At 39.9% G+C, this 22,944-nt stretch overlaps 1 protein-coding gene across 4 annotated transcripts in view; it reads left to right on the forward strand.

Moving 5' to 3' along the window:
* Window positions 1-349: 349 nt before the first annotated feature.
* SLC35A3 (solute carrier family 35 member A3) overlaps window positions 350-22,944 on the forward strand; it is a 73,454-nt gene continuing 50,859 nt past the window's right edge. Inside the window, exons 1-5 of one of the 4 annotated variants that reach the window (XM_042463157.1) lie at window positions 410-447; window positions 14,297-14,513; window positions 17,539-17,743; window positions 19,165-19,319; window positions 19,417-19,539. In XM_042463157.1, the coding sequence (XP_042319091.1) occupies window positions 17,557-17,743; window positions 19,165-19,319; window positions 19,417-19,539 (465 nt within the window). In that variant the 5' untranslated portion in view covers window positions 410-447; window positions 14,297-14,513; window positions 17,539-17,556. Of the gene's footprint in view, window positions 448-9,587; window positions 9,865-14,296; window positions 14,545-17,538; window positions 17,744-19,164; window positions 19,320-19,416; window positions 19,540-22,944 lie in introns of those variants that run through there. The other 3 variants (XM_042463156.1, XM_042463155.1, XM_042463158.1) reach the window with 3 other exon arrangements.

Genomic DNA, 22,944 nt, shown 5'->3' on the forward strand with positions numbered 1-22,944 from the left:
TTATAATAATAATTTACCATATTAAGTAAATTATTATTATTTACCCTATTAAGTAAACAAATAATAAATAGTATTTATTGTTGTTTGTTTGTTTTTATTGTTTTGTGTATGATATAAATAAAATCAATGTAAAAAGAGGATTCTGTGAGGTGAAATGGAAGGGAGTCAATGAAGGGGGGTGACACTATGAGTTTCCTCACTGGGTGACTGACAGCAACCCTGGTGACGTCACCAACCGTCTCCCTCTGCTTCCCTCAGACTCCCTCCATTCCTTCTCTTTGCCTCTGCCACGCGCCGCTCTGGCTCCCCATTGGCCGCTGCCCTCAGGCCACGCCCCGAGGGCCCTGGGGGGGCGGTGGGAACGGAGTGGGCGGAGCCGCGATTGCAGCCGGAGCCTTTTCGGGGCGGGACCGGAAAGGAAGAGCGCCTGGGCTCCCCGCGCCGCAGGTGAGCAAGGGAAGGGAAAGGAGACCCGGAGGGCTGAGGGGGGGGGACCCAAGCACCTGCAAGGAGGGAGGGATGCAGGGAAGGTAGCTGCTCTTCTTCATCTCTTTTGAGACCTCTTTAACTGCCTTGGCTCAGAGCTACGGAAGCCTCGGGGATTGTAGTTTTTTTGTGGCACTGGCACATAAGGGTGAATGGCTCACGGAACTACAATTCCCATGATGCACTAGCCTTGAGCCAGGAGTCTCAAACTGGACTGTTTCTACAGTGTTTTGGACAACCGAGAAGACTATGAAGGGGTTCCCAGGGGGAGCCAGGTGTCCTCCTAACTCTAAAAGGAGGACGTGGTCCTCCATTTCATGGCCTTCTGTCCAACTCCAAAGGGTCCTCTCTTTTTTAAGGGAATGAAGAAGTATGGGGTTTATCTCGCTATTAGTGGTTGTTTGTATTTGGTCGTGTCCCTACATTTTATTTTATTAAAAACCTGGCTGTCCTCCATTTTGAGGTGCCTGGTCCTCCTTGGAGGTGAGGGCAGATGGTCACTCTGAGGACAAGGCACCGCAAAATGGAGGACGTTTGAGGGGGGAATGGAGGGCATGACTATTATATCATAGGCTAAAAGCACTCATAGAGTTATACATTCATGCATCTTAGTCCTGCTCAAAATGGAGGAGATTTTAGAGGAATGGAGGGCATTTAACACAAAATGGAGGACATGACCATGTCAAAGGCTAAAAACACTCATAGAATTATAAATTCATACTTCTTAGTCCTGCTCAAAATGGAGGACATTTGAGAAACGTGGAGGATATTTAACACAAAATGGAGGATGTGACCTTATCAAAAGCTAAAAACACTCATAGAAATATAAATCCATGCTACTTAGTGCTGCTCAAAATGGAGGATATTCTGGAATTCTTCCTGGACAGAAGGTTGAAATGGAAGATGTGTCCTGGAAAAGGAGGACCTTGGGTCACTCTTTGCACGGCATCTTGGGCTGAAGGGTGCAAAAACCAGGGAAAGGAGTGCCTTCCTTTTAGTCTTCTGTTTTTTGGGCTGGACACTGACCCTTCAATAGGAAAACAGATCCTAAGGAAAAAGAGGGCTTCTGGGCATATGCAGAGAACTACTCCTTTCATTTTCTTTATCTTATTTTGTTTAAATCAAGAAGTGGGGTCTGTTGTACCAAAAGCAGCCCCATGTTCTTCAGGCGTCTTAAAAAGCTGAAAGATGTTATTATTTAGGTGAAGTGGGCCATAGTTTATCCACAAAGCCTGTGATATAATAAAAGTTTTTTTTTAAAAAAGAAGGAAGAAAAGCAGAGGAAAGGGAAAATCAATGGGGCCGCACCTTTAGGACTCATTTGCTTTTATTTTTGCATGAGCTTCCATGTGTATAAACCCACTTCTTCAGAGGCAGTACTGAGTTATAATAAATGCTCATTTATAATAAATCACAGTCATTATCGCAAATTCATTATCATTCATTATCATAGCATATTTACACAGTTGGGGGAGTGGGGTGGAATGGAATAGGATCTAGAAAGATGGAAATTGTGACCCTTGCCCCAAATCTTCAAAGGGTTGCGTAAGGTGAAACAGGTCTTAGTTTCACATCTTTATAGTGGCCAGTTAGTGCTGATGTGTGAAAGCAATATATCTGCTTCCCAGAAGTCAGTTTCCCTGGTTTCAAAACTCTTTCTGAGAAGATACCTTTTGTTATATGTGTAACAGAAAGGACTATGGTGTTAATTATGTTATGTGCTATCAATATTAATATTGTGTATTGATATGTGTAGTGTGCCATAAAAGTTACCTTTCAAGATAGGGTAAGGCTCCTTGTTGTCTTTACCCTTCATCCAGTCGCTGTATTTAAAACTTCAGTGTATTGGGAATTTGTAGTAGGGCTTGTCATAGTGGAGGCAATTGCAACCCTTGAAATTGTAGCAAACTTCTTTGCCCAATGTTTTATGGTGTGATGTGATAATAAAATGATGTGTTGTCTCAATGTGTGCAGAGGACCATATTCCCTAAGGATTTGGGGTTTTCATGTTCACAGAAAAAAATTTGAAGACGGGCTTACACCTCACACCTCTCATTTTAGAAATGAAATAGTAGGTTTTGTTGAAATCAGCATATTGGAGTTGTCTAAGGAGTCGCTCAGAATTGATGGAGGGCCCTGAAGGGTTGCAGGTGGAGTAAACAGATCAGGATAAACAAATATGCCAGTGGTTTTGTTTAAGGTTACTAGGTTAATGACTGAAAAGTAAAGGGCAGTTTGTATCCATGGAACATGAAATACGGAACAGCTTTCCTTCTTTTTACCATTTCCTACAAATAGATTGTGACTTCTTGGTCTCCATGTATGTATTGGGGATTTGTAATTGCAACCCTTGAAATCATAGCAAACTTCCTTATCCAGTGTTGTGTGGTGTGATGTGATAATAAAAGGATTATGACCTCTTGGTGTGCTGCACATAAGTAGTGATTTAAAAGCACACTTCTTACAACTGTACCATGGGTGCTTCAGATAATTAAAGTGGGGAGTAAAATGGCCAGGATTCCAGTCTGGCAAAGGGAAATGATAGATCAGAATGGGGAAATAATGAAGGACTACATGATTTTATTATATCAATGATTGTCAGTTCCAGTTCTCTGATGCACATGAGAAGAACTTATCACAGCAATGGAGGTAAAAAGAAAACATTAGTGCTGATTTATTTATTTTTAAATGGTCAGTAAGAGGCTAGAGATTGGCAGAGAAAGAAGGTGATCATTCCAAACACAGAGATGAACACAGGAAAACACACAAACAGCAGAAACTCCCCCAAATTGCACTTGAGTGTGAGCTGAATTGTATTATACATGTGGAAAGCCTTTTGTCGTAATTTAAAATTATGTGGGATTTGTCAGCAATTTCTCTGTGTATGTCTTAAAGGCGAGCCTTGAATTAATGCCTGATTTGTGCTAAATTGTGGGGAACGTTTTAGGTTACTTTGTGTAATTTATTACCTGGGGCCCATTGCTTATGCTGAACAGCGGGAGAACTGTGAATGACGACTACACAATAAAACCAGTGTATATACCATTTATTAGTAAAGAGAGAGAAATCTGATCACACATTCATTACTGTCGATGCTGGCACTAAGCACTTGGCACAGGAATCCCTAAGTCAATATAAAACTGTTGCATCACTTCTGTACACAGTACGTAACTGTTAATCATTTGAGTAACAGCAAAGTTAAACCCAGTGAGGCCCAGAAATTCCTGTGTACCTGGTTTCTGACTTTTTGTGCTGATTTGATCCCTTAATGGCCGTCATCTAATGCATAGTGCGTTAGATATTTGTCATGTCTTGGAGAATGGTGAAGGGAAAAGTAGAATGGAGGAGACACTAAATCTTTAGAGAGTATTTCAACTGTATAGCTCTTGAATTACAAGCTTTAGAACGCACCTTTTTTTACTGCCTTTTAAAAAGATTTTCCCACACAGTCACATTGTAGAATTTCTAGACGTATTGAAATCTAAAAGCAGATGTTTTCACTCTTCCTCCTTGGAAAGTGATACTTTTGGCCTCAATTTTTGTAGGGAACCAGTTGAAAACATGTATATTTATTTGTCAGAATGTCTCTTCTCACCCTATTTCAAAGGACTCAATTACAATGTACTAGCATTTAACAATTACAATTAATTAACATTTTATAATTTTCACTATCCCATGAAAAAATTATGCTGTAAACTACCTTAAAGATTAACAGTGATGTGCCTAAAACAAAAACCACATGATGGATTTTATGCCTGAATTTAGGAGCGTTTGGACAGTGTCACCATTTTTGGTGGTTAATGCGCAAAGTGCCCATCAATGGGATGTTTCAGTCCTGGTATAGATGTCTGGAAAGATAAAGCTCTACTAAAATACCTCTGTTTTTTTGTGGAACTGCTATAGAAGGAGAACTGTTGAAGGATTAAGAAATAGAACTTGTTGTATGTGAACTTAATGAAGACAATTACTGTTAAACAGGAGGACCAGACAATGTCAGTAGTGAAAGGAGAAATGACTCACTGGGTTAAGGCAGGGCAGTTTCAGACAGAGCCTCATGAATTCTACGAAGGGACAGTGGACAGGTTAGAATTGGAAGTGTCAAATGCTATATCTGAAAGAGTGGTACCTCCTACCCATTTTGGCTGATAAGGCAGAAGATGCTAATACTGTAGTGGGTGAAGTGAAGCGTAAGGTGGGGGAGTTGAAGAGCTGAGAGAAAGGGACTCTTTCACCCAATGTTGAGTTGCTTCCCTCAAGTTTTGGGGAGTGGATGGACACAGCTGAGCAGTAGCAAAGAAGGAGCTGAATTTCTTTGCTCATCTGCAGAATGAATTGGGAGGGAAATCAAGGAATAAGGGCAGCTTTGGAAATAGCCTTCTAAAGGCATTTGTGGAGCCTTGAATAAGCTACTCCCAATGGTGGCGGGTTCCCCTGTGTGATAAGAAGGCCAAGGATGACAGAATCCTTAGGTAGTGTCTCCATCATGCATTCAAGGCATCCTGAGGAAGCTGCTAATGGTTTGTCTCATCCTTGGCTTCCTCACTTGATGGAAGAGGCTGGGACCAACCAAAGTCTCCTTAAGACATTCAGGTACCTTATATTGGACCTGTAGTGTTTACAACTGAGTATGGGGCATCTATCATCATCATCCCACTTTGCGCTGAATGTGTGCTTCTAGATCAGTCTCAATGGTTAGCACTCCTCTAGAGTGTCAGTAGTTAACTAAATGGACATTCTGAACAGGTATGACTAGAAATCCTGTTACTGAAATCACTAGCTGAGCCTGAATGCAGAAAACTCTAAAGCAGGCACTAGTGAGGGGTGGATTGGTAAATGCCTATGGGCATGGTGGAGGTTGTGGTATCACTATGGGGGTGCAGATTGCACTGAGTGACAATTCCAAGGAGGCTTTCCTCCCATATTCTCCAGTGCTGTGGCTCTCTCGCTGCCTTACTTGTCCAGCTGTCTGGCTTGCTCCCAGAAGCCCTGGGTGGGCATCTGGGCAGGTGATAGCTGGCTGGGGCAGGACAGGTGAGTGAAGGGGTGCTACCCACCACACCACAATTTCTTTCCAAACACCCACACTGGATGACACCAATGCTAGGGACACACTGGGTGGATGGAGGAGACTGAAGATAAAGAGATGGTAGTGGGTTGATGCCCTTGCCTGTCCTGGTGGCTGGTCAGCTGTAGTCTGAAATTGCCACATCTACAGTAGTTCTGCCTATGAAAGGCAGAACCAACAGTTGTCTTCAGCTAGTACTATTACTGCTACTGTCATGAGTTCTTGAAACATTCAGTTGCCCTTGCCAGATTTTTTTATACGAACAACTATGAGTGGGGCTATTTGGGGCTGCACTTCTGTGGGATACTCTTTCCCCATATAGAACCATGAAAAAGATTTTATATAAATGACTTACAAGGTGCTTTTTAAATAAAAGTACCAGTTAGGGGTGCTATACCTAGAAGTACTTCTCTAGTTAGGACTGTGTGTTGGTTGGCATTAAAGAAAAAAGTGATTTTAAGATTAGATTGATTTTTTTCCTACAGTGTCAAGCAAAGTGTGATTCCAAATAGACAATTAGTACTTTCTAGAAGTTGGAATATTTCTTGAAGTTAGGTAACACAGGAAATGTAAAGGGAGGCTGAGTAGTAAAGTGAGGTGAAACTATTTATTCCTCTCTGTCTTGTTTTTCTGCTTGCTGAAATGACTCAAAATTCCTAACAATAATTGTTAAAATATTAAAATGAAGAGTCATGTGACTTAACAAAAAACACAACCTAAAAAGAGGTAAGAGATGAAAGGCCAGAATGAAGATCTAGAAAAAGCAAAATAATCAGATAGTGGTTCAGATCCTACATCACACTTGCTTGTAGTGTCAATCTACACTTAGTTTCAGTGTGGTGGTGTGTGCAGCCTCTCTGCTGGGACTGCATGCATGCGCATTCATTGAACTCAGTGGGGCTTGTGATCTGCTGGTGTTCATCCATCGATGGCAAGTTCACGGTTGGGACGAGTGCACTGCATGTGCCCATGTTAAATTGTTATAGTTGTGGAATTCTGCATGTGCAGCCATGAACTGAGCACATCTATTGCACAGTGGTTCCAAAAAAGGAACCACATGTTTAAGGAAACATCCACATTTGTATGACACCAACAGGATTCCAGTCCATAAGATGACATAGTTATCTTAGCCATGGTGGGCAAAGTGTATGTAGCAGTTCTTGTAGCCCCACACTCTCCAGACCTTTTTTCTGACAAAAATTAAGGGAAGCCAGGAACAATGATTCAGCTTTTAAATATCGTAGATTGTAGACCCAACTTTATATCTCTTTAACATGGGGGAAAAAGCAGTCTTTCAAAACCAGAAGTGGGTTTCCTTCCACATCCTACTGTGTTTTCTAAAAAAACTTTTGACAGTCTGTGTGGCCCTTGGAGAGTTCCAAGGATGAAAATAAGTGTGGCTAAAACGCAGCTATCAAAGGTGCCTAAATCTTAGCGTCTGTAGAAAATTTTTTTTACAGCCATAGTGTGGATATCCCACATTCTGGATGCTGGCACTAAAAGAGTCTTATGTGCCCACCAAGTGTTATCTCAGGTAAGGGCAGAGCACACAAGCACCCCTTCAGTTGAACTCCATGGGTGGGTAGGATCATATCTTCTGATGCAATCTTATGATGATCAAAGCCTTGGTAGATTTGGAAGATTGGGATACAACCCAGCCCGTCTATTATCAGATTGCTTTCAGAAGGCATCTGAAGCTTAATTTGGTTGATGGAAAACTAGCAGCTTTTAAAAAATAAAAAATTGAAAAGTTCTATTTTCAAAGAGGGTCTAAATCCCCTAAAGGCTCCAAATCCTGTCTGAGCTTGGAAACAAAGCAAGGTCAGCTGTGGTTAGTACATAGGTGGGAGACTGTCAACAAATATTAGGTGCTGTCAACTACATTTTAGAGGAAGGAACTGGCAAACCCAACTCTGAGTATTCCTTGGCTAAGAATATCCTGTGAAATTCATGGAGTTGCCATAGATTGACAGGTGACTTGGAGGCACATACAAACATTTTCAAAGGATCAGATGCTCTATGGTGCTCTGCCCTTAGAAAAAATTCCTTTTGTGGCCTGTTTCTAAATATTGGGTAACAGTAATAAGGAAAATTATCTGTCTGAATCGGTTATCAGTGGAATACTTATTGGAAGATTGGAACCCACATATTTCCAGGCTAATGGCCAATTTTCTAGTGGATGTAACAAGATTATGGCTTAAATTTTATAATAAGGATCCCGAAGTTTTATTGTAAATGTATGTTGTTGTATGCCTGATAAAGGTTGAATGAATGACTGGAAAGTTGCAATTCTTTGGCAAACCAGTGGACATTAGATCTGACACAAGAATACAGTGAAGTTTGTACAGAGAAGTTTAAATTAGACTGAAGGGTGGTAACCCAATGGCCATTGGGTAGTGCAGAGCAGTGGAGTGCAATGCAGTGTATGAACTCTGTGTTCATATTCTTAAGCATTATTATTATTATTATTATTATTATTATTATTATTATTAGCCCGCCTCTCCTATTCGGATCGAGACGGGTTCCAAAAAATAACAAAACTACAATTACATAATACAATTGCATAATGACAGGATTTGAGTTGCCTAGGGAAATATAAATGGTAGCCCCACTATCCAATGAGTCATGGGAATCTGTCAGTGAACTAGAGGAAGTTTCCACTGGGGAAGATGCTCACTAGAAGGTCTATGCTTCTCCTGCTCCAAAATGAAACTGACATTGATTAAGCATATTAAGAAAAGGTGGGCATTGCACATTTCCTACAGTTCAAATTACTGGGACTCACATTTTAATCTTTAGCCTACCATCCCTTGAAAACATTTACAGTATGGTTCTAGTGTAGGAGTTAAGTTCTCTCACTGGACAAGTCTGCTGAGAAATAGGTTCTGTTGAGTTCAGTAGGATTTAGTCCATGTAAGTATGTATATGACTGCATCTTTAAAGAATAATTTTCCACATCTTTTTTCTGCTGATTTGTTCTATTGCACAATTGTTTCAACAAATAGAGAACTTTTTTCTCTGCTCTGCTGAAACATGATCACATTGCTTTTACTTTCCACTTGCTCAAAACCATTTGTATCTTTATTTTTGACATGCATCTAACATCTGTAATATAATTATCATATCCCTGAAAGAAACTGTTGTTTCTTCCACAGCGCTATCCAATTCTTTCATGTTTTGAATCTGTGTTGGAAGCACAATGTAGCTTACCATTTGAAAAAATAGGTAGTAAGTAGGAAAAAAATTTGGAAGTTGCATGGTTTATTAAATTTCATAAGGTCTGCAGGAGAAGACCTGAAATTTGCTGCTTTTATGCAAGACTAATTGGTTTCTATGTGATGGCTGTTGCAAATAACTTTGATTTTTTTTCTATTCATTATTATTACATTTAAAAGAATCCTAAATACTTAAGACAGATGGTGTAGTGCTTTGAAGGTTGGACTAGGATTCCAGGAGACCAAGGTTTGAATTCCCACTTGGCCATGGAAACTTCACTGGATGACTTCAAGCAAGTCACACTCTCTCAGCCTCAAGGGAAGGCAGTGTCAAAAGTTCTCCAAATAAATCTTGCCAAGAAAACTTCATGATAGAGTTGCCTTAGGTTGGAATCGACATGAAGGCACACATTGACAAATACTTGTTTTAGAATTATATAGATACGCAGTGTTCTTTCTACAGCTTAGAGGGGCAAAGAGTCACCTAGTGTAGGTCTTAGTGGTGGGCCCTGCCAGGATGCTTTCTCAGGCTCCAGGTACGATAACCTGTGATTCCGATTTAGCATACATAAAGTGCTTTGTACAACCAGATCTTATTTATGTTGAAGATCTTTCACCTGATATTTCTTAGCTAAAGGGAAGAGGCTGAAAAACCTGTTTCAGTTACAGTATGATTTGAGACGTAATTTATTGTTGCACAATCATTGGTACGTCATTTGCTTTAAATACAGAGCTAGGTGCAGCATAGTACTAAATATTGTGCAGCATGCAGGTTAGTTCTCGTACGCATGAGACAAAGTTCTTCAATCATCTCTTAATGTGGGACTATTTTCTCTTGAACAAAATTAACTACACCCAAGACTATGAAGTGTGGTGTTTGCTGAAGAAGGACAGTAGCATGGAAATTTGGGATAAGGCAAACTGATGCTGCAAGGAATTCAGAGATTCAACTTTTATCTGATACTACATGGGAAAAATGGATTATTTGATACTTGATGCATGACCCTTTGGCAGTAAGGATGTTTGGATGATGTTACACTGTTTGACATTCCAAGTTCTGACAGCATGGCAGCAGACAAAGAGAAGATAATACTCGAAGTTGGTATATCTTTATGCATCTTAAAACTATTTTTCAAAACATCTGTTTTTATTAAGAGAGTAATAATGGCTGATTTTGTAACAGGGAGTCAGGATTTTGGAATGTTACTCTAAACCTGCAAAAGTTGGCTGATATATCAAGAGAAATTGTTTCTCCCCCCCCCCCCCTCCCTGCTAGGATTAGGATTCCTGCTTTGAATAGTATGGCTGTATAATCATATTATAAGCTGTTATTGAAAACCTGTTTTTTCACACATGGTTTGCTTTGTGGCAAGAGAGAGGTCTAGATAATGAGACTGGCATAAGGAGTTTGAAACAAACCATAACTTAAAAAAATATTCAAAATTTTAACTAAATAAAATAATAATCGTATAAGATTCTTGATGGTTCATTTTACAATGTTCCATTTAAAGATTACATTCTTCTTCTTAGAAACAAACAAACTATAACTTTTATATATTTTAAATTTCCATGGTTTCACATAAATTTGGGGATTGGTGAGGGATGATACTATTGACAGGCAGCATATGACATGGCAGCTATATGACACTCTTATCTACTGAGTGAAACAGAATGAATTGCATAAGGCTGTGGATGGTGCTAGTTGCCGTTCACTAGCAAATGGCTTAGTGTGTGACTGTTAGACAATGCCTGACTCTGTAGCATCTTCAGGGAATCTTCCATTTAAAGATTTGAAAGAGTTCTCTGTTACATTGTTGTGGTTATTGTTGTGTGCCTCCAAGTCATTTTTACTTATGGTAACCCTAAGGCGAATCTATCATAGGGTTTTCTTGGCAAGTTTCTTCAGAGGAGGTTTGTCATTGCCATCTCCTGAGGCTGAGATAGTGCGACTTGCCCAAGGTCATCCAATGGATTTTTATGCTCGGACAGGGAAGTGAACCCTAGTCTCCAGAGCTGCAGTCCAGCACTCAAATCATGACACAACACTGGCCTCTGTTATGATATGAAGTGGAATTTTCTGTTTTTATCATGATAACTATAGAGGTGTATGCATTTATGAAAATAAAATCCAACTTTTTGAAGTCTTACATCTTTCCAAATTGGATGATGGTGATAAATGAGATCATTTGAATGAAATAATAGTAATATGATGCAAAACATTGCTGCCTTCTTCTTTTAAATATTTCTGAACGTTTTCAAATGTTGCTCAAGCTAACCTTGCATTTTTCTTTAGCCTGCATAATGAGGTGCAACTGTATATTCTGAGCAGGAAAATGTAGCCGGATTCAGCATATGAGTGAGGTAGAATCTTACCTTATAAGCAGGTTTTCCAGAATCCATTGCTTTCTTTTTTACTTGTTAGGAGTGAGCATTACTGGTTTTCAATTTACTGTTAGAATTTTTCATTTTGGGGCAGTTGCGATCAAACCATGTTGGTATGTGAATGAGGTGTAAATTTGTCAATGCATTTTTAATTAATTTTGTGTATACTTTATCAGATTAATTTATGTTCTGGGGATTGAACTTCTGTAACAATGTGATGGTAAAACAAATAATGCGGAGGGTTGGGTTGCACTAGCATTCATGTGGTTTTGATTTGTATCCAAAATAACTTATATGGGAGCATTTTTGCACATTCTTTGTCATTAATATTTACATATCTTTGGTATGGAGTTGTGGGGAGGCATTAGTGTTGTTTTAAACTGACAAAGAGAAAGGTCATACTGGGTAGTTTGGTACAGAACCTGTAAAACTTGTCATTCAGGGAAAATACTGCCTTGGGCAACATGTTCTATTAAGTACTAGCCAGCAGCTGATAAGCTAATGATGTACCTCACTAAGACTGTTCTCTCACAAAATAAGTTCTCATACCTGGGATCAAACATTAATAGGAATGGGGAAGGCAGCCAGGAAATCAGAAGAAGATGCCTGTGACTCCCATCCATCTTGCTTGCAGTCTTCCCCTCCTTCTTTTCCCCTCAACCTTTCCTAGTATTATTGTTGGTTCTTGTTCCTGTATTATTTTCTTCCTTTCCTCATATAGCATTCTGGCCCTTGGTTTGAATTTCCCTTTGATTACCTGGTGTTTTTTTTAAATAGGTCTCTGGTTCTTCCCTTTTTGTTATTGTCTTCTATTTCTCTGCATTGCTCATTATAGTAATTCTCCTTAACCCTGAACACCAAAAGTTGCATTCATGTTTCTGGTTTTGCTCCTATCTCCCTTTGCTTTCGCCTCTCTCCTTTCTTTTACTGCATAAAATGTTTCTTCAGTCATCCATTGTTTCCTCTTTTTCTTTTTGACCACTGTTTTTGACTCCTTGTTTATGTCCTTGGCTTCTGTACACAATTCTTCAGATTCTACATTGATTATACTTAATAGTGCAATGTAAGAAATTTGTCAGTGAATTCTTTTGAGATGTTCAGATCGTATTTTGGATCAGTTAAACCATGGCATCCCATTTTGGAAGAAAGGCGGGCTATAAATTCAGTGAACAAATAAAATCCATGTCTCTGGCAAAATTAACCTTTGGGCAAACCTCCAAATAGAATGTAGTGGAACAGACCACTCTTTTCACTCGATTAACCATAACTTTTGGCAGGAGGTGTTGTGACTCAAAGGAACACTTTGAGGGTTGTTGTTGTTTTTGGAGGGGGGATTGTCTCAACATCAGAAACTGCTTTAGCTTGTGAAATAGAACTAGGGCAACAAGCACAATGCATAAGCAAGGGACGGAGGCCGTTTCACACTGTACAGTTCTATCACTGTGATTTCACTTTAACTGCCATGATAACGTCTGATGGAATCCTGGGGTATGTAATTTGGTGAAGCACTAGAATGGCTGACAGTGTTGTTGTTGTGTGCCTTCATATTGTTTCTGACTTACGGGGGGGTTTTTTTGTGGCAAGTTTCTTCAGAAGGGGTTTGCAATTGCCATCATCTGAGGCTGAGGGACTGTGACTTGCCCAAGTCACCCAGTGGGTTCACATGGCCAAGCCAGGATTCGATCCCTGGCCTCCAGAGTCATACTCCAGCACTCAAACCACTATACCATGCTGGCTCTAAACACCTCTAACCATTCTAAACACCTCTTCCTAAATTGCAAATCCTAGGATTCCAAAGGATGTTGCCATGGCAATTACAGTGGTATCACATCATTATAATTGTGTAGTGCAAAAAATGCCCCAGGTTGCTTCCTTCCTTGCCTCAGAAAAAGAAGAAGGCGTCACCTTAGCACTTACAAAATTACATCCAGCAGAAACTGCAGTCTAAAGGTGCCCCAGAGAGCACTGATGCTCTTGTTGTCAGTTCCCTAGAAAGGCTCCCTGAAGTTTTACACCTTTATGGCCTGATTTGTTTTGTTTTATATTTCAAATATCATCAGTTGCCTGAAGAGTTGAGCTTTGGCAAGAGCAGGGCTGGGGCCTGATAAGAATCAAATAGTAGCACTGAGATTTAGCTTCTGCAAGACAAGTGAAATGGATTAAGGTAACAGCTCCCTGTCTCCTTTTCCTCTAAGCATTTTCTTCTTTTCCTTTGAAGCAATATAGGAGTGGCAGCCCCCAACCACCAGCTTTTCTTAAACTACTGCCCACCATCTTCCCTCTGAGCAAGGCTGGCTCTAGCATCTACTGATTCCCAAACTCTGGCCTTCCAGGTGTTTTGGACTTCAGCTCCCAGAAGCCTCAGCCATCTTGGCCAATGGTCTGGGATTCTGGTAGCTGAAGTCCAGAACACCTGGAAGGCCAGAGTTTGGGAATCACTGTGAGTGATAGTGCTAGAAGGTGGCAGCAAGGTGCTGGAGGACAGAGATTGTGTCGTCACATTTGGCATGAACCCCAAATTGGCCTGCTGTCTTAAGATGGTAGTGGAAAATGCACTTTCCCATTACTGGTGTTGAAGAAAGATTAGTCTCCCTGTCTGGTGAACTTTTGTACACGGAATGGGAGAGCTGCTATCATCTTCTCTGCCTGGGTACACTGAACCCAGCCCTGCCTTTGAGAGACTCCCTATAGCTTTCAAGTCATGCAGGAGACATGTTGGAAACTGAACCAACAACTTTTGACTGGTGATTTGAAAAACAAAAATATCGGCATGTGCCTCCTCTTTGCTTACTGCTTTCTTTCTTTTTTCCCTCACTGAGTTGTTGAATGGAGCCTTTGTGGATGGGTGCGGAAGGAGGGTTATCTGCAGGCAGTCTTCCAAAAAAGTTTCTCTATGAGTTTCCCTGCCCCTATTTCCTTGCAGACTGAAGTTTTTCTTTCATAAAACAGGAGCCTTCAGGACCCTTCAGGCCAAGTATAGGTCTGACAAAACAGTGAAGTTGCTCTGTAAAACAAAGTGAATAGAGTGTTGAAGAACCTTTCTGTCCAACTCTCCTCAGACATCAGAGGCATGCTTCCAGGCCTTTGAGATTTTGAATGTCTCACTAAAATTTCGTAAATGCTTCTTACATTGTCTTTTTTTTCTCAGCATAAATTTTGTCCTAAAGGCACCAGTTCTTGTCTGATCCTGCAGGCTGAGCAGTGTTAGTCCTGGTTAGTACTTGGATGGGAGACCACCAATGAATACCCGGTGCTGTGGACTGTATTTCAGAGAAGGAACTGGTGGAACCACTTATGAGTATTCCTTGCCTAAGAGAACCCTATGAAATTAATGGGGTCACCATAAGTCAACAGGTGACTTGAAGGTGTGCATGCACACACACAATTTTTACAAAGGTAATGCCATCTTGGAAGCTGTGAAAAGAAGGCATTTCCTGTAGCAAGACAGTTGATCTTACCAATGCATGAGGAAATCTTGCTCATCCTTATATTATGGGTTGATAGATCTAAAGGTATGGCTGGAAAGAATATTTATTATTATATAGGCCCAAGTCAAACAACAGGCTTCCTAACAGAAAATCCCATCAGCACAAATAATAGACTAGCAAGAATCTTCCACTATTTTCTTTCCATATTTGAACATCCTGAAGTATTAGGGAATAATTATTTTGTGTAAGAAAATACATGAGGCTTTTTGCACAAAAAACTTTCCTGCACAGAAAACTGGCTTCGTGCACAAAAACAGGATTTCTGCACAGGAAACAAAAGTACTTCAAAATGTCAAACCTTGTCATCCTGGTGTCCAGAGATGGGAAGGGGCTTTATTTCTATAATATACTGTATGCCCATTTCTTTTAGAAAAAGGTGTTATCAGCCTTTCTACTACTTGGAGGCTTTTTTTTTCATGGGATCTAAAAACCATTTTTTATAAGGGACACCATTTTGCTATGTCATTGGCGGGGTACAGACCGCCGCTTTGCAGCGGTCTGGCGCCGCCGCCAGTAGGTCCGCGGGGGAGCCGGAGCCTTCAGACGGCCCGACTCCCGCGCGGACCGAAAAAAGAAGCTCCAAAATGGAGCTTCTTTTGGCGTCGCGTTTGCGACGTAGCGAGGCGCCAGGGGCGCGCTCGCTACGTCAGCAGCGGCGCGACGCGTCTGGACGCTCAGCGTCCAGTACGTAAAGATGGCGCCGGCCATGTAGAAGGGCCGGCGCCATCTTGTACGGACGGAGTCCGTACTAGGCACAGGGGCGTCTATAAGAGACGCCCCTTTTTTAAAATGGGACGTCCGGAGGACGTCCCAAAGGGCTGTGTAGAAAGCCCCATTATATTTAATGGGACTTGAGCATCCACGGATTTTGTTATACACGGGGGATCTTGGAACCAAACCCCAGCATATAACAAGGGTCCACTGTACTAAGAATTGTACTCAGAGTACAAGAAGATTTACCATCTACAGCCTTAAAGGATCAAGCCCTTGAACAGTTGTTTGATCTGTAAACATTAGAAAACATATCCAGGATAGCCATGTTGGCCCTATAGCAAGATACAGTAACATCCAGAATCCACAAAATAGTGATACTTTTATTGGGCCAACCAAAATGCACAATATACAGTCAGCCCTCTGTATCCACCAATTGAAGCATCCATGGCACGCATGCATGTGAGCGCATGCACACACACACACACACACATATATATATATATAATATTTCCAAAAGCAAACCTTGATTTTTTATAAGGGACATGATTTTGCTAGCCACTGTATTGAATAGCACTTGAGCGTCCACGGATTTTGGTGTTCACGGGGCCCTAGAACCAAAACTCAGCAGATACCAAAGGCCCATTGTACATTTTGCAAGGTTTCGAAGTTCCACTGGCTTCTTCATCAGGCAAGGGTGTTAAAATCATTCAAGAGAAAGGGGAAAATGATGATGTTATTAGTCACAGGCCTGCATTTGGTCAGGATGTTGTAGTTGTTGTCCTCTGTTCAGATGGTATGGAGGGATATTCATGTAGACATCAGCATACTCTCAGTTGACAAAGGGCTATGGATGTTGAGGCTTTTTCATCCAGTTATGCCCAAAGTAAACCTGTTTTACAGTTTTCAGGTGACAATTCCACCCCCACCCCCCAAAAATCCCATTTCATTCTGAGGCAGGGAGCATATTTATACAGAAGTGCTTGAGCTTTGCAGTTTTCTCTGGATATGCCTTAGAGACACTGGTTTTCAGTGAAATGGACCTCCAAAGGAGGGGTAGGCATACTGCAGCTATGGGGTGATATGCGGTCCCCAACTCTCTTTCTGCAGCCCTTGACCCCTCCAGATTTTCTGGACTTCTGGCCAAAAAGAGGTGTGTGTGAGATGAATTCCTCTCCTAGAGGCCACTTTGGGGAGACCTCTCTGCACTGTTTAACACACACACACACACACACACACACACACACACTTTTAAAACCAGAAATGTATTTCCATCCACTTCTAGGTGTTTATTATGTTTTGTGTTTTGGCTATCTTTATAGCTTCCAGAAGGCCCCAGGGGTGGGAAATTGCCCCCTCAACCTGCTGCAGTTGGCTACCCCAGTTCTAAAGGAAGACACATGCCAGAAATTCACAATTTCCAGAAACCTTAAAGATATAACTTACAAAATGTATCTGTCATTGTTCTTCATATAACCACTGTCTGCTTGTTAGGGGAGTGCCTAGGTGTCACATTCATACACTTGAAGAACATGGAGAGCTGCTATTTCAGTACTTACATTATTTCAAGATGCCAGAAAATAGACATCTTTCTCCTTGCACACAAGAGAGAGTACTTCTTTCAAGATGATGCCTACTATAATAGATATGGCTGTGCCATCAAAATATGTATTTTCTTCAGTTTGATGATTTTCCCCCAATAATGGAGCTCAAAGTAGTTTAGAACCTCTTAAAAACAGTACAGATTAAAAACTGTACAAAAACATCAATGAAATAGCACTATAGCAGTTATTGAAAAGACAAATGTATAAAGTATAAATGCAGACATTAATTAATTAAGAGAAAACATTCCTTTAGCTAAAATGCCCTCTGCATCAGTATACTTTAATGCTTAATTGGGTAACTGATTTTGAATTCAAAATCTATACAGAAAAGAATGAGCATCAGCTTCCAGGTTAATAACCACAGCAAGCAAATGCCAAATATTTTTCTATTTCTTTAGTTTAAATTTTAGCACTGCAGATAATTTGATCTGCATATCAAATTTTGCCTTCACATAAAATGCTTTTGTTCATTGTCCAGAGATTTCCCTCTGTTATGAGTTATTCTGAATAAAGTGCAAGATGTCACTTGACAAAGTTATCCCTCTTGTTCATTTAATGTATATGTTACCTATTTGGCTTTTCTTCAGGAGAGTGATAATCAAACTATGTCTGCCAACTTAAAGTACCTTTCGCTGGGGATATTGGTCTTCCAGACAACTAGTTTGGTGTTGACTATGCGCTATTCTCGGACATTGAAAGAAGAAGGGCCCCGTTACTTATCTTCAACTGCAGTGGTTATTGCTGAGCTTCTGAAGATTATGGCCTGTATTTTCTTGGTTTACAAAGATAGCAGTAAGTGTTTGATTATTTATTCATTTTATTATTATTTTTTAATGTATCAAGAGCCAGTTAAAATTTTGTCAGTAGAAGCAAAACCTGCACCCAAAGTTTCCAGGCATTTTGTTTCCTACAATTAATGTTCCTGTTAAGGATTCCAGCCAGCTAACTTCTTTCAAGAAGAGCATTCAATGCATCATGCAGTCCCATGTCCTCCAACTCTCTTCATTTGGCAATTAATCTTCTATCATCTTATTTTTTTCAGCTGCTTTTAAGATGTCCCAGTTTCTTCCTCCTTTTTCCACTTTCCCCTTTAATCCCTAGTTTACTTCAGGTGCTGTAAACTGAGTTTAAAATGCAAAAGTAGATTGCATTCAATTAACTGGAGGGGAAGAAGAGAGGTGGGGTCAAAGTCTTATCCTTTTCAGTATCCTTAGACCATTGCAAACTGTTGCAACCTCTCAAGCTTGTATGGCATTCTTCCTTAATAACTTTTGCTATTTTGACCATGCTCCAATATTGCTTGACTACATATGTGCAAGTATTCATCTGTGAAATGTTGCACTCCTAATTCTGATTTTTCTTTTACAATTCCCATTCTGCTTTCCAGGACATTGAATGTGTTCATTGGACAGGCTGAGAGTGGTGGTTGCCCACTTAGACTTTTTAAAATACTTTTGCAAATATCAGGATTCACTCAAGCATAATAATGCTCTTTTTTGTTGTTTCTCTATGGCCTCATATTGGCTGAATCACCACATGAGTTCACTGTACAATATTCTACTAGAGGTACAATATTGTATTTGCATTTTGTATATTGTATTTTTGAAACTACTACCATAACAACAACATTGGGGTTCAAAGAATGTACATATGGGACTGGGAGAGAAATACATAACTAGATTCTGTCTTCTTTGTTTTACTGAGGAAGGGCCCACTGGTAAAGAGACAAGCTACTTAAAATGTTACCTCTTCAGCAGCAAGTACTAGCTATTGCTGTACCTTTATGAAAGCAAGTCATTGGTCTAAATTTAGCATTGTGTTAGCACATATATGCTAGAATGGCAGGACTTTCTTCCTGTCCTGTTCTACCTCAGTCTACAATACAACCTGAAACCCTGTTCCAGAGGGGTTCCCACATCTTTAGAGCCTGTTTTGAGGTTACACAGGGGCTGAACTCTAGGAAGGGGACTTCTCTGGTTCTACAGATGGAAACAAGTCCATCACTAGCACGATCCTGTTGGATCCTGCCTATTGTCTGCATTGTTTCAGTTTTGCACAATTACGTAATAGATACCCCCAGCTTCTCTCCATATAGCAAACCACTTTATTTTGGATGGACATTCATTATATAACTTTAATATTAAATATTTTAAACAAAACACTGGTTTAAGTTTTAAAGTTTAGAAAATGTTTAAGTTTCTCTTTCTTCACAGAGTGCAATCTACGAACTCTGAACAGAGTGTTGCATGATGAAATCCTCAACAAGCCTATGGAGACACTTAAGCTTGCTATTCCTTCTGGAATTTACACACTACAGAATAACCTGCTGTATGTTGCCTTGTCAAATTTAGACGCAGCTACTTATCAGGTACTATATTTTGATAGTGTGGTGCTCTTTGTTACAATTCTGCAAACAAAGAAAGTGTAATTTTTGTCATCTAGACTTTTTTTCTTTTCTTTTTCAGGTCACTTATCAGTTGAAAATTCTTACCACTGCATTATTTTCTGTGTCTATGCTCAGTAAGAAATTAGGAGTATATCAGTGGCTTTCATTAGTGATTCTGATGGCTGGAGTGGCATTTGTACAGGTAAATATATTAAAATTATATATATACACACACACACACACACAGTTTGAATTTTAACAACAGAGATGTTCGTTATATTATTAATAGATGCGTGATTAGTTTTGTCTCCAGATGGCAGTGGGACTTCTCTTCCACATACTAGCAGCAGTGAAAAGGAGAACTCCAACAGGCACACTCTCACTGGATTTGGAGAAGGCCTTTGCCAGAATCCACTGCTATTTATTTATAAATCAGCCTTTAGAAGTGTTGTTCCCAGATTAATTGTTGAGAACAGATATGGCACAAATTGTGCCATCCTGTCTCTCATAATTAATGCTTTCTTTTTTATATAATTAAGTATTTTTATTTGTTTTATAACAATACAAAACAAACAATTAATACATAAGTAACAAACAGCCTTGGAGGACTATATGTAAACTTACATAATAGCTATGTTTTGTGGGGTAATAGCAGTAACAAAGTCCTAAAGACATCGCTCAGATTCACTAATTGATGAAGTTGGGGTCAAAGTATCTTTCCAAAGAATAGTTTGATGGGTAAGAGGTATGATAGCAAGTGAGTTGGTGTTGATGTACTCAATAAAAACTGACCAGTCTTCAAAAAAGGTGTGTGGTTTCTTTTGTACACTACAGACTCGAAAAGTATAAAAAAGCTGTTCCAATAACCAAGCGTCCCAAATTTTTCCGCCAGTTGCATATTAGTACATTTCCTGTTTTCCAGCCTCTCACAATTATATTACTGGCTCTTGAGATGAGAAATCTGATAAGCTTACGATGTGTCAGTTGAGTGTTCTCTTTACAATAAATTGACAATAAGAGAAGGCCCGGACAGAAAGTTATGGTTTGTTTCACAATGAGAGAGATTTGCATTAGTACAGTGTGCCCGTGTCATACGCAGGTGCCTTTTACACAGCTTTCAGCTTATGATGAAAGCTGTGCAAAGAAAACAAAATGGAACATGCAGACATGGTGCGCGCATTGCGCCGCGCTGCATGCACAAGCCCCATTATTATCAGTGGGGCTTGAGCATACACGCTATTTGCTTTACATGGGGGGGGGGGTCCAGAACGGATCCCTGCGTAAAGCAAGGGTGCACTGTATTGCATTCCAAAAATCTTTAACCTTGCGACAGTCCAACCCTGGTGGTGCAGTGGTTAAATGCCTGTACTGCAGCCACTTGCTCAAAACCACAAGGTTGCAAGTTCAAGAACCACAAAAGGGCTCAAGCTTGACTCAGGCTTGCATCCTTCTGAGAAGGTCGCTAAAATGAGTACCCAGATTGTGGGGGGGGGGGGCAAATCAGCTTTGTAAACCGCTTAGACACTGCTTAGGTAGTATGAAGCGGTATAGAAATGAAGCTTGTTTGTTTTTGTTTTTGTTTGTTTGTTCAGAGGAGCCCAAGGTGTGGCAGCCTCTCCAACATTTTGGAGAGATGTTTTTCAGCAACCAGGTCAATTTCACAGGTGTTAGATACCATGGGTATATTGATTTTAGGGTCCCCTCTTTTGTCAATGCCGATCTCGATTTATACAGGGGGAGGTCCATATGCGTTCCTATGAAGCTTTGAAGGTACCTAAATTCAGGTCCGATTTCCACATTAACCTGGCTGATTGATTTTTGCCCCAAAATATTGTACAACATTTTGTATATAACGGTTGCCCCTCCCTTGCAGTCCTGCCCCTTGTCCATGCATAATATTTCATAAAAAGTCATTGGCCGAGGGTAGTTCCCTTGCAACATCACATTCTTTGCAAAGAATAACATCTAATTAATGCTTTTCTCTATGCATAGCCAGGGAAGCACATAATTCTTTAACACTGTAAGGCCATTGGCTTTCCAAGTAATGAACAATGAGAGCCCTGTTGGATCAATCAGAAAAATAAGCAGGTATTAAATAAAATAAGTAAATATGAAGAATAACCCAACTGAGTAAAAACTGTGAGGCTTCCTTCCTGCAGCTGCTTGTTATTTCAGATTAACTGATTAATTTTGTCATATATTGAGTTTGCTAATCAAAACAGAAAAAAGTGTGTAAAATTGCTACTTTTTGGTTTTGTAATATCTTTATAGAAAAATTTGCCCTTTATACAGTCCTTCAGCTGGATAAGGTAGCACTTTGTAACAGAGAATATTTGATTTCCTGTGCAATGTCAGTGACAACAGCTGGCGTTAGTCTACAGTCCATCTGCTAGTGAAACAGCAACGTTCAGACTCTGTATTCAGAAAGCATGGAAGCACAAAGCACATAGCAGTTGCCACTTTCTAGAGTCACATGTACTTACTTAACTCTATAAAAATGGAAACCTGCTTGCTTTGTGTGTCTGTGTGCACGTGTCTTACATGAAATCTGGAATTTTGAAGATTAAACACAAGCAATTATCTCAAAAGGCTGGGTTAGGAATTTGACGGCTCTGTTAAAATACTAATGATTAAATGGCATGTGCTTTGAACTTAGTAAATTATTATTTTTAAGCAAGTGTTATTCTGTTTATTACAGCTAATCTCTTGGTTTTTAGCCTTTGTGATATGTGTTTTGTTTTGCTGAGATTGCTTGCTATGTTGAAATATATGTTGAAATCTATAATGCTGGTGTATTGTGTATTTGCTCCATTAGTACTGTTTTTGGTTGTACAGTACCTAGATCATTTATTATATGAGATGCATAATGAAAAATAAAAGGAGCTATAACTGCAGTTCTCCCACCTAGTCTCATGCAAATTTACTCAAAAATAAACTATTCTTAGTTCAGAGACTTCAAACTGAGTGTGCCTTAGACTACTGTCACATGCACACTGCTAAGATAATGCCCCACTTAAATAACTGAGATTTATTGATGGCTAGGCTTCAGAAGTGTTGATAAATAATGCAGCCATTAAAAAAAAGGAACATAAAAAATGTATACTAAAATGTTATACATACAACCTATACATCCATTGGTATCATCAGCTAGGGTCAAAATTCACTCATCCTTTTGTGCAGACTCTGGTCTTCCAGTGGGTTTGGACTTCAGCTCCCAGAATCACTGATCATTGACTGTACTGTCTGGGAACTAAAAATGTTGTGTATCTATACATTCAGTTAGCTGCTGCATGCAGAAACAACATACATTGACAAAACAAAGTCAATCAGATTTTAAATAAACCCCTTCAATTTGGCCTTTCAGTTTAAAAACATAAAATAAAAATATTTTGTTATACATTTATTTCTGTTCCTTTTTTTTAATGGCTGCATTACTTATTGCTGTTTAGCAACACATTTGAAGCTTGTTGTTGTTTTCTGCCTTCAAGTCATTTCTGACTTATGGCAACCCTAAATTGAATTTATCACAAGGTTTTCTTGGCAAAATGTTTTCAGAAGGGTTTGCCTTTGCCTTGCCCAAGGTCATCCAGTGGATTTCCATGGCTGA

Source organism: Sceloporus undulatus, chromosome 4, assembly GCF_019175285.1.
Source record: "Sceloporus undulatus isolate JIND9_A2432 ecotype Alabama chromosome 4, SceUnd_v1.1, whole genome shotgun sequence".
In the NCBI taxonomy this organism is placed as follows: domain Eukaryota; kingdom Metazoa; phylum Chordata; class Lepidosauria; order Squamata; family Phrynosomatidae; genus Sceloporus; species Sceloporus undulatus.